This window comes from Sycon ciliatum, chromosome 12, assembly GCF_964019385.1.
Source record: "Sycon ciliatum chromosome 12, ocSycCili1.1, whole genome shotgun sequence".
In the NCBI taxonomy this organism is placed as follows: Eukaryota; Metazoa; Porifera; class Calcarea; order Leucosolenida; family Sycettidae; genus Sycon; species Sycon ciliatum.
The window spans coordinates 9383200-9395699 of record NC_088654.1 but is presented as its reverse complement, the minus strand read 5'-3'; the positions used below and the strand labels follow the sequence as shown (position 1 = coordinate 9395699).

General features: G+C 45.4%; 1 protein-coding gene across 1 annotated transcript in view; it reads right to left on the bottom strand.

Annotated features, from left to right (window-relative positions):
* LOC135828525 (uncharacterized) overlaps positions 1-12500 on the bottom strand; it is an 82635-nt gene that overhangs the window by 48463 nt on the left and 21672 nt on the right. The window contains exon 7 of the mRNA XM_065340967.1: positions 4748-4810. Within this exon, the coding sequence (XP_065197039.1) occupies positions 4748-4810 (63 nt within the window). The remainder of the gene's footprint in view (positions 1-4747; positions 4811-12500) is intronic.

The window sequence follows — 12500 nt, the reverse complement described above, 5'->3', positions numbered from 1 at the left end:
ATTCATCACATTGTATAGAGCTAATAACTACTACTACTACTTGGTCCCCGTCAGCGATATTGTCGCTTATCTTTCAGCTTTGTTTATACATTGCCAATGCTCACTTGGCAGCCCATTTCCTCCCTTATTTGGTTAGTTAGATACATTACTAGTGCTTGAAAGGTCTAGCTAGAGTTCGAGTGGATTTCGTGAACGACTAGCGGGTGATTTTGATTGGTACAGCGCCGCATCAAAATAGATTATCGTGTTACGCTGTGCAGGCAAGAGCACACAACAAAGTAATCGGCTACTCGGAATCAGCTCCATTGTGTTGAACGGGCGAGATCGCTCATCTCAGGGATCGCCCGTCAAGCTGAGATCACAGCTCCCCTAACTCCAGCTCAACGCTAGGAGTATCCAGCGCGTCGAGGAGATTTGCAGTACTATACGCGTCGTCGTCGTCGTTCAAAATAAAATCTTGTAAAGAACGGCGTCTGATTTGAACCACACAGGCTGCCGTTCTGCCCATGCTAAGCCATATAGAGAAGGCGACCGTCACAATCGACTTCTCTTTAGAAAATAGCCAGGCAGCGGAGAGGAAGAGAGATGAGCTTCCAAAAGCAAGAGAGTCGATCCCGAACAAAAATATTTTCACCAGCGCCGAGAGCAGCGACGAGGAGGACCGAAAAAAGTATGAACCCTTCCTTGGACAATAAATTCCTCATAGCTAGTTGTCATTCTATGCCTAAGGCCGTCATCACACCACGTTCTCCGACTCCCGTTTACGTCTACGTCTATGGTGAAAAAACCAAAACGGATGGTCGTGTCATCAGACAAGCACAGTTCTTGACGCGTACACGCAGTCAGGTTTTTGGAGAAATTTGAACCCGCGTACATCGAAGTACAGGGTCGCTCGGAAAAAGGCTGGGGGAGATACGCACGTTCATACAAAAAGTCGTATACCCCCCCTCTCCATACCACGTCTACGTCTCCCGTTTCCTCTGCTCCCGTTTTCACCCCGTATACGGATCATCATGACAACCGACCAAAAACTCCTTACGTGGACGTAGACGCAGCGCTTTGTACCATGGTGTGATGACAGCCTAACCGTCTATCGTACCAAGTTTTATCACTTCACGTACACGCGTTGATGTTCAAAGTCTAAGTTCAAATTGTCAAAAGATGAGCGACAATATTGCTGACGCGGACCAAGTAGTAACTTTTATTTATTTCGAAAATTATTTGTCGCACGGTAAACCGTCGGATAGATCAATGTTCTTCTCAATGATTAGGCTGACTAGTCAGTTTGAGCAATCTGGCAAGGTACATTCAGGCCTGGTTAAAATTGGGTTTTTGAAAGTTTATTCTTCATTGTTATCAAGTTCGGCCTCAATTTCTCTGTGCTGCACTGGTGAGTCCACAGGGACGGAACAGTTCGGTAGGAAGGACGGGAGATGTGTTAGAGCGTGGTCTTAGGCCGCTGAATGTTTGTTTGTTTGTTTATTTTATTTTACTTCATCAAGTGAACAGGCATTTCTGCCTTCTCACCAGGTCCGGAGACCTAGTTCCGACAAAATGATGAAGAGTGAATGAAAATGTATGTATAAAATGATTAAAATCATGCATAAGGTTATAATTACTTGGTCCGTGTCAGCAATATTGAGGAGGAAATGGGCTGCCAAGTGAGCATTGGCAATGTATAAACAAAGCTGAAAGATAAGCGACAATATCGCTGACGCGGACCAAGTATGAAAGCGGATAAAAATGATTGAATCACAAGACATGGAGCGTGAATTTATGGAGTATGGACACAGAGCATGCAATAATGTATGAAAACTGATGGGTAAGATGATTGATGATTATGAACATAGAAGTAGATGATTGCTGAAGGGTGAAAAATCAAGCTTGGGTCGTGCTTGGGTCGTAGATATAATAATTATGACAGAGAGAACACACGAAGAAAGAGAGAAAATGAGTGAGAGTGAGAGGAAGAGGGAGAGAGGGAGAGAGAGAGAGAGAAAGAGAGAGAGAGGGAGAGGGAGAGAGAGAGAGAGAGAGAGAGAGAGAGTGAGGGAGAGAGGGAGAGAGAGAAAATGAGAAAGAGAGGGAGAGATAGATAGATAGATAGATAGATAGATAGAGAGATAGGAAGATAGGTAGGTAAATAGAGAGAGTGAGTGAGTGAGTGAGAGAGAGCGAGAGAGAGAGAGAGAGAAGGAGAGAGAGAGAAGGAGAGGGAGAGAGAAAGAGAGAGAAAGAGAGAGAGATAGATAGATAGATAGAGAGAGAGAGAGAGAGAGAGAGAGAGAGAGAGAGAGAGAGAGAGAGAGAGAGAGAGAGAGAGAGAGAGAGAGAGAGAGAGAGAGAGAGAGAGAGAGAGAGAGAGGGAGAGTGTGGGAGAGAGGGGGGAGTGTTTAAGAGAAAGAGAGGGGGGGGAGGGGGAGAGAGAGAGGGAGGTAGAGAAGAGAGAGAGGTAGAGAGAGAGATCGAGAAAGAACCGATCAGTATGTGAGAGTAGCTGATCGAGTTATTGCTCTGCTGCAATCGCCTCTAGATCTAGTACACGTGTGAGAGCCCGGAAAGTCCGCTTTTCACCCTCAGTTCTGACGCGAACGGGAAGAGCATTCCACCGGACACTTGCCGCGAACCGGATGGAACGGCTCCCAAAGGGACCGAGGAGAAAAGGCACACGTAGCAGATTGGACTGCTGCCCTCGAGTTGCCCGGATTTTGCTGGGGACGCCAACTAGAGCGGTGGGTGTGAACATCACTTGAAGCAGGGGGCTGGCTGCGTGGTGGAGGCAGGACCAGAAGCTTTTAATTTAGCAGTTGCAGTAGGCTGGGGACACCAAGCAGGGATAAAAGAGGGGCTGTGGGCACGAGATTATGCTGTTTGAGGGTTGCCCGCAGACCCCTCTTGGAGAGTTTGCAGACTTGATCAAGAACGGTCTTGGATATGCTGGATAGGAAGCAGTTGGAACAATAATACTAATTGTGACTGGATCATTGAAAGATACAAATTCGCCTGGCCTTCAAGCTCAGACAACGTCCATGCCGCCAAAGCTGACCAATAGCACAGTGTTCTCTTGGAACATGGCCAGCAATCGAGGACATCTGGGAGTTGTAATTTTTGTACTCCTCCGAGGTGTGATTTTTGGCGTGCTGGGCCAAGCACAAGGAAGCCATCTGCAAAAAAACTGCAGAAAATGGTTGTTGTTTGATCCTTTGGTGTAATCCTTGTTTCTATTCAAAGCTAGTTGCTGTTTGGAGCAGAAACGCTGAAATTGACTAATTTCTGCATATACTCATACATGTACTCATGTACTCAGTCATGCAGTCTCGCTCGTATTTTAGCTCTTTTTCTGGAATGGATGCTGCTCTGCGCCCCTTGGTGAACATTTCCTGCGCTCATGGAGCAGCTGAAAAGAACCACTGGTATGTCTGGTTCCTGGTTTGAAAGTGGAGAGTCAACTGTTGTGCCTTGAAAAAGGAGTAGAGAGCGATAAAGGTACGTCTCTGCCTTATTTTTGAGTGCTCCTCGTACATTTTTGATCGTGATAGAAATTCTCAGACCAAAGTCAGACCAAAGTCAGCGCGATGATGGCCGTACAGTTTTCTTGTGGATTTTTACTTGTTTCATCTCGCATGTATGTCAGTATCGTGATGGTGAAGTGGAGAGGGTGTTTTTCTTCCTCTAGGCTTCGTTCGGCCGACTTTGCTTCGTCCTCGTTGAAAAGTGATCCTGAAAAAAAGGTCGATTCGCAAAATTATGTTGATTTCAATGTACGTGATGACATGCGATTGCTGGCTATGAGATGACTGACATCGGGAGCCCAAGAGAGATCCTCGTTAATGGTCACTCCAAGGTCCTTGGCAGAGGTGGTGATGGCGTAAGCTTGTCCACGGCTGTCGGCAGTGTACCTGACCGGTTATACTGGCTGCACATCTGGGCTTGGCTTGAAGAGCACCTGGGTTTTCTGCGCATTCAGTAGCAGTCCAATACCGGTAGTCTATTATATTAACTATTCATATCTTTTTGCATCTTTCCCTCGAGTGGGTCTATTGTTATTAGGCAATTGTCTGTTATAGTCACCACTATAAATAAAAATCCAATCCAAAATCCAAAATATCGTCTAGCCAATCTGCTACCCTAGTGATGGCCGCTGACAACTCCTAACACACTAGTCTGGGTTCAGAGTGAGAGCAGTATAGGAAGATGTCATCAGCGAATTCCTGGTGTGAGACAAGGGCCGGCACTGCAGACTTCAAAACTTGCTGTATAGACAAATGTCTCAGTAGCCTGTCAGTTTTGTGCCCTGTTATCGCACATTCTGACTGCTTATTATCTTGTTGAAAGCGTAGATAGTTGCTTCATAAATCGTTCCGATGTGATTTTTTCTTCTACTCTACACCACAAAAACAAAACAAAAAACTCTCTTTCTGCCTCCCTGGTATAAAAGCTGCAAGTGATCGCCATTGCGAAATCCCCATGCAACTGCACGATGCCGCGTGAAACACTTCATCCCCTCCTCAAGATATGTATCCCTGCACGTGGCAATGGAGTAATATGGGCTAATTAAATGGTTTGTGGCCCAGCAGTACAATTTTCGATCTCCTGGGAATGAATTTCAACTGATCGCGGATCATTCATTTCTTTGCTCTATTCAAAGAAAGGTTCAACCATGAAAAGCAAACTTGATGAGCAAATCGTGTATACACTGTTTCAGAGTCAATATTGTGCATATGAAGGTGAAGAATGATGCTCTTACCGAGATACACGTTATTGTACCTGGTTCCCCAAGATTCAAACCCTGCAGGAGGTTGATCTTTGCCTGTTCAAGTACATGCATGCATGTGCGCATTCATGCGTGCACACATTCATGCACATACATGCCCAAATGTTTAACACACACACACACACACACACACACACACAAACACACACACACACTCAAGCATGCACGTGCACACACACACACACACACGCACACACGCACATACGCACGCGCACACACACACGCACTCACACACAATGCTCACATACACGGACACACACACACGCACACACACACACACACACATAACACACAAACTCTGACATATAAACACACACATGCAAGCACACACACACACACACACACATGCACACACACACGGGCACACACACATGGACACACACACACGGACACACACACACACGCACGCACAAACTCCCACATAATAAATTATGTCGCCCCACACTCGTACACACACACGCACACACACACACACACATACACACACACACACACACTCAAACTCACACATATGTCGCCCGCAATCGCACAACACAGGCGAATACGTCCACAAACAAGTGCCATCATGGTGAATGTTCTCTGCTGCAATGATAACTACACCATAGCTTAGTGGTTAGTTCAACGCTGGCCTCGACTGAAGATCTCTACTTAGAGTCCTGCGTTTTAGTGACAGGTAGGTTCTTTTTTGGTGTGAAGATTGACTACGCAAAGCCCGCGTATAATTATCTGAAGGGAACCTTGATACTTGCACACCCCTCAAAAAAACCGAAAATAACATTATTTAGTGTCCAACAAACGGGTTACGCCACAGCGTAGACGAACAACATTGCCTCGCCTGAACTTGATAATTTTCCACCTTGTCACGAGTGTTGTTATCTCATTATCTTTACGCTGTATAAGTTTTAGTCTTTCCAACTTGAGCCATTCCCTGTAAAATCCTTGATGAGAAGGGACCGAAAACGTTCGGATACTTTTGACAATTGCCTTATTATGACTGGGTGTATGTTTGCGTGGATACTTGCAACCCAAAACTTACCTTCGTTTTAAAGTATTATCCACCTCCGACCACTTTGGAAAATTATTATTAGTATTAGTTTTAGTCCGCGCCGGGTTTTTTTCTTTGTTTCGCGTCACCTTATTCGATGAAATCAATGAGGGAGGGCGGAAAAAATAAAAAAGCCATCCAAAAAAACAGTGTACGTGCATTGCATTTGTGTACAGTGAAGCGATGCGGCTCTGTTCATGCACATTGACATGTACATGAATACATGAGTGTATCCCCTCTGCTATGCTTGTGGTCCAAACACAGGTGGCATGATGATTGTGTGACCTGCGGCCCAGCTTATTACATACACAGTCATGTACATGTACATGTGTGTGAGCTGAGAACAGGTCGTCCCTCGTTAATACATAATCTCTGGGACTTGACAAATGTTATGTATTAACGGGGTTTATGTACTAAACGAAAGTGTACATAACATGTTTGTGTACCGGAATATTTCACTTTTTTAAACGTGTCTGAGTATTTCTTGCTACCACGACTAGGCAGCGAGATATTCTTGATTCCCCGATATAACATAAAAATTATGTTATAACGGTCACAGTTAGCGAAGATTCTACAGTTTACATGATACATGCCCAGCCGCGCCTGTGCAGTCAGAGCTTTGTTGGTTTGTGATGTGCGCTCTGATTTCTGAGCTAATTGCGTCCAAAACTAACTTGCACAAGTAGAAACTAGAACACGATGTGCCTCCACTGGAAGGCCAAAAGACCAGCAACTACGTACTATTGTCTGTATTGAGGTAGATGACATTCGGGTACGTAGAAATGTTATGTACTAACGGGGTTTATGTACTAACGAATTATGTACCAACCGACAAAATTTGTATGGAAGTGACCACGTTTCGTCCGGGACTTGAGATTTCTTATGTACTAACGGGGTATATGTACTAACCGGACTCGTATTAACGGGGGACGACCTGTACAGTCATGGGATAAATTTGTTCCACGTGTCATACGACTGTCCTCGTACTGAGAAAAATATCCACGCGAAATGAAAGCAGAACGGTAGCCAAAAATAATAATTTAGTGCGAAAATAAGATAGAACAAAATTAATGCCAACATAATAGTTAATGTTGAGTCACCTCCACCATTACACTGGGCTCTGTAATAATAACATAATAGTTGCGTGTATTAAACAATCATGTTCCGTTTTTTCTTCTTTTGAGTTACATTTTCCGGTTTTCTGGGTTTGCAATCAACTTGTATTGCATTTTCAACAAAAAAAGTTTGTTCCAGTTTTTTAACTCCGGCTGTGAAATACATGCGCGCGGGGGACGCGGAACATAGCTAAAAAGCGGTGTGGTCTTATTATATTTTTCAACAGGTTAGCAGCGATTTTGAAGGCTATCCATAGGTTCAGGGATATCCTCCCTGTTATCCTTGCTAATCCAGCAACCTGTCAAGTCGTTGAGTTACGCTTCTTTGGAATAATGCTATCTTCCGTGAATCTTCTTTGGTTTCAGACAATCCAACATCATAACACCATAGCATTATAAAATCCTACATCAAAAACTTCATACTTTGAAACCCGGACAGATTCTACGGCGCTTCCACCTGGAGAGCAAACTGGTATAAAGAAGACCCATTTATCGCATTAAAGGGACGCAGAAGTTTTTCTTTGGTGCAATACTGGACACCATAATTATGCTTGTGGATGGCAGACTAATTTTCGATATCAAAAATCCTCTTCCCTTTCACCGGTTCCCTTGCAAACCCATGTTTACATCAGAAACAACCATCGGAGGGATGGATCTATTTCGTAGACTGAATTACAAAACATGTTCTCAAAACTCCGTTGAATAACAGCCCAAATTTTTTAAACCCGAAGAGCTGATGACGCGCAAACTCGGCTTCGTACCGGATGCATAACCGAGGAAGTTGACACCAAATCGTCCATCAGCAAACAATCGCAGTTCAAACGTGAAGTTGTGGGCCACCCAGGGAAGCTGCTTGGTTGGCCAGAAGAAATGGACTCGCATGTGCGAGTAGTGAAATGTCCGGCTTCACTCTGACCGGGGGGAAACGTGCTACGTCAGCTATCACCAGCGACTATGAGGGCGTCGTCTTCAGGCACCTTCATCCTACTGGTGTAAATGATGCTATGTGTAACCACGAGCTGCTAAATTCCTACGCTATTTGAAATATTATTCTCGCAATTTATCTGGTTGTTTCATGTGTCGATGTTGCAAAGACAATAGTCATGAGAAATTCTGGAATTTCTTGTTTTTCATTACAAAAATTATTTTTAAAGTTGGTTGCTCCAACGAGGTGCATACGCTTCTTGCCGAACTTTACACTTGACTGACTCACGACTGCCATCCGGAGTACACGAGGAGCACGTCGCACCTTTCGCTCAGCAAACCTGAAAGAAAGCACCACTCCCTGCTCAATACACAGTGTTTCGGGGAATTCAACCCTCATCAGTTGAGCTTGAGTAGGCTGCGGAAGATTGTGCCTGAAAAGCACCACTTATATACTGCTCTCCAGGCCAAACCATTACCAGGGATACAAACTTACAGAGACGCTTTGTTTCCAGCGCGACAAACACCTTGTGAAGCCCCAGGTAGCAGCGTGAGTCAGAGTCTTTCAGAGTTGCACATGGAGTTGTGCTAAACAGACGTTGAGAGCCAGTATAGCATTGTTTTTACATGTTTATTGGTGCAGAGATAATTAATTTATTATTTGGTTCGTCGGGTTTGCGAATGACCATGACTCCAACAATCAGCTGAAGCTTCTACTTGCCGAAAATGATTATGGCCCTAATGCTGACCACTTACCAAAAAATGACCACGATGTCCCCAGTTGGACAGTGAATAATAAGAATATTGCTGCCTTCAGTTTTCTTGTATATGTGAAAGCTTCGATGCTAGGTTTGATGAAGGCCACTTTCCAACGGGTCCGATTTTTTCTGGTTTAGCTGTTTTGCTATTTGTGTATTTGGTTATGTTGAGTCTCTTTCTAGCAGGCTGTCTGAAATGTTTAATTATCTCTTTTTCCTCTCCCCTGTTTTCTTCACATATTAATTGACCCGGGATGCTCAAATAGACACAAAAACAATGAAGCCACCCCAATTCTAAGAAGTCAGACCAATACCTTTTGCAAAGGTGCGCTGAACTAACCTCATTAGACTTAGCTGAACTTCTTAATTGCTTGGCCTTTTCCAGCCCCAAATATTACAGGTAGGAAAGGCAGAATCTTCTCCCATTGCGGGTGCAACATACAACTGAGTTTTGTGGACATACTAGCATATGTTATGAAACCACAAGTTCTCAAGTGTGAAAGGCCTTCTCGCTTGTGACATTGTGTTCGTTTCAATGCAATAGTATTTCGACTCTGTCGTACCGCTGATGTTTACGACGTGGTACACGATACATGTGCTACGTGCGATTTGCTGTGTGCGCTGTAGTTGTATGTTGGATGTGTATGCTTTTCTGATATACGCTGTCATTTACATAATACTCTATAACTATCTGATGGTTTTAGTGTTAGTTATTAGTTGTTCTAGTGAAATATACTGCTAAAGAGTAAATAGTTGTCCTCGTGCCGTGTGGTTGTTTGCTCCTGACTTTTGGAGAATCAGAAGAGTTCACAACATTTGACAACCACGCCAGGATCGAAGCGAGCATGGCAGAGCCACTACATAATTTGGAAGGCAGCTTTATCGCGAATGGAGTTCGGTATGTATTTGAAGGCGATAGGTTGATGGAATACGTGGAGAAGAGGCTCCGACAGTGCGAAGAGCGCAGAGCCAGGCGGCAAGAGGGTGCGCTCCACACAGAGTTAAACGAAAAGCTCAAGGAGATGAATGAGCGCATCGCCAGGGCGTATGGGGGTGATGGTGACGCCGCGCGTGTGAGGTCGATGGGAGGTACAGCGGAAGCTCCCAGCCACAGCGGTGGGCGTAGGCCTTTAATGCAAGTCCTGACATACGAAGGAAGGCAGCTACTGGAGCTTTATCTCGACCTGTTCGAGGACATCTGGGTCAAGAACGAGTTCGACGAAAACGAATGGCTGATGCGATTGCGTATCGCTCTATCGCGTAGCACGGTGAAAAGGAACTGTATTGGCTGCAGTACCTACTTCCCCCGCGTCATTAAAACTGTCGCTTCGCACATCGCAATATTTGTGACTTGGCTCGTCTTAATCAGACTTTCGGAATCGTTGTTTTCTGTGTTTGAACACTGGTGTGACCCTTCCTGCGTAATGTCTACTTGTCACTGAAGCCGTGGTGGTCTCGAACTTTCTGGGAGCTCTCTTCCGCATCAAGCGAATTCATAGCGCTCCGCACTATTCCGCCCCAGAGCGCATTTCGTTTTCTGGAGTTCGTGCCGTCCCACATCGTTCGCCTGGGCATTTGTCAAGACTGCAAGCTCGGGTATAAGAATGCTGGTATCTCTCCTGAATACGAATTGCTGAAGTTGACGATGGTAAGAACAAAGTGTTCTCAAATTCCTAAAATGCGCTACTTGTGGCGCATGTTGCTGCGAAGGTAGCAGGTCTGAAAACACCAACAAAATCAGCGAAGCTCTAGCCAAGGAAAGAAGGTGCGGAACTGCTTACCCTGTCCTGCTGGAAGGTCGTTACTGTCGCGGTGACCTTGTCGCGCGATTTGTATCATGTTTGTGCCTGTTCTTGTTTCAGTACAAAACGCTAGTTCCAGGCCCACGTTCCCGTGCTTTGTATGACTTGTTCTGGCCCACGTATGCATGACTGTACATGTACTTGTCAAGGCACGTGCATGCAGCACAGTTTGGCGCGCTTTTGCGAATGTGTTTTTTCTTCTCCCACGGCGGTGGGTTATTGCGGCTCTTCTTGGACACGAGTGTTTTTTTCAGTTTTTGTTGTTCTCTAGTATTATTCTGGAAAGAGCGATTACTACAGACTCCTTTGTCCTATGATGTGTGCCACCTGTAGAGGTGAGATCGGACTTGTGACCTGTGTTGATAAATCGAGAGATTGGGAATCCTAGTCTTTCGACATGCATGGCTAGTCTTTCGATTTATCAACACAGGTCACAAGTCCGATCTCACCTCTACAGGTGGCACACATCATAGGACAAAGGAGTCTGTAGTAATCGCTCTTTCCAGAATAATACTAGAGAACAACAAAAACTGAAAAAAACACTCGTGTCCAAGAAAAGCCGCAATAACCCACCGCCGTGGGAGAAGAAAAAACACATTCACAAAAGAGCGCCAAACTATGCTGCATGCACGTGCCTTGACAAGTACATGTACAGTCATGCATACGTGGGCCAGAACAAGTCATACAAAGCACGGGAACGTGGGCCTGGAACTAGCGTTTTGTACTGAAACAAGAACAGGCACAAACATGATACAAATCGCGTGACAAGGTCGCCGCAACAGTTACAGTGTACTTGAAAAATGCTAGCTTGCCTTCATCGCCTGGCACCTGGAGGCATGGATCGCCTGAAAACGAAGTTTCTTGACCTGAATTTGAACGCGCGTCTTGTTCAGCGTATTGTTGAGTGCTGATGAACTCTGATGAAGACGTCGACCTTAGCTGAAAGTGCAGAGAAGCGGGGGGGGGGGGGTCACAAACTAAAGCTTGGCCCGTCGACAATGCTCTGCCTCAATTTCTAGCTGATTTCTGTGCCCTTCGAGTGGACAACCTAATTTTCGAAAAATCGCTCTGGGAAGCGACAATTTTAATGACACGGAGGAAGTATGAAGAAGCAAAGCGAGATTTGCTTTCCTCATTCGGAAGGACGCCAGACAAGGCGTGGAAGACTTAGCTTACAGACAAGTAGCGGTTCGAGGAGGCTTTGAAGTCAGTGGGAGGATCAGATCCCAGGCCCACAGCGTCGGTGCAGGGCATGGTGGCATCGATCGGAATGGCGGAGAGGCAGCTGGAGTCTCTCCCTAAGAATAGGAGAAAGGTGATACTGCACAGCAAGGAAGAAGTCAACAGTGAGACTGTGTGGAACCCAGAGATCGGTTGTGTGCTGTCTGGTCAAGCGTCCGCCTCACGAAAAAGCATTAAGCTGATGACCGTGTCATTTGTCACAGCCCACATCGACGAGCTTGGAGCAATTTATTATTCCTTTATTCCACAATGGCGTGAGACCAATAAGGACGATTGATAAGTGTGGTAGAACTGGTACTAGCCAGAAACAGCTAGATGGAAATTAATCGGGGAGGCAAGAAGCAATGGATCATGAAAACAAGCGGGGGCAATAACGTTAGCAGGGGTGATCGAGATAGTTAAGTGCACGTTCAAGATATCAGAAACCAGGGGGATGCGCGGAGCAGGACCAGGTACTGCTCAAAAGAAGACTGGATGCATTATTTCGGAAAGAAATTCTACGAGGTTGGGTTGTGATGTTGATAGGGAGTGAGTTGTAGAGGGTGAGGGCACTGTTGATGGGGGAATCTCGGTGCCTGTTTGTGTGTGCGTGTCTGATGGAGTAGGTTATTGTTTGTCGAGGGGTGTGTGGTTGGTTTTGACGCTGTGGTGCAAGATGTGGTTGTTGCAGGTGTGGTGGGGAGGTTTGGTGGTGGGTGTTGACTGATATTCCACCTTGGCCACTCCGCACCAGAAGATGAGTTCTGGACGGTAGTCGTTCATGACTTTAGAGAATCAGAAGGGTTCACAACACAAATGTTGTGAACCCTTGTGGTTCTCTACATTTTCAGGATCGAACGA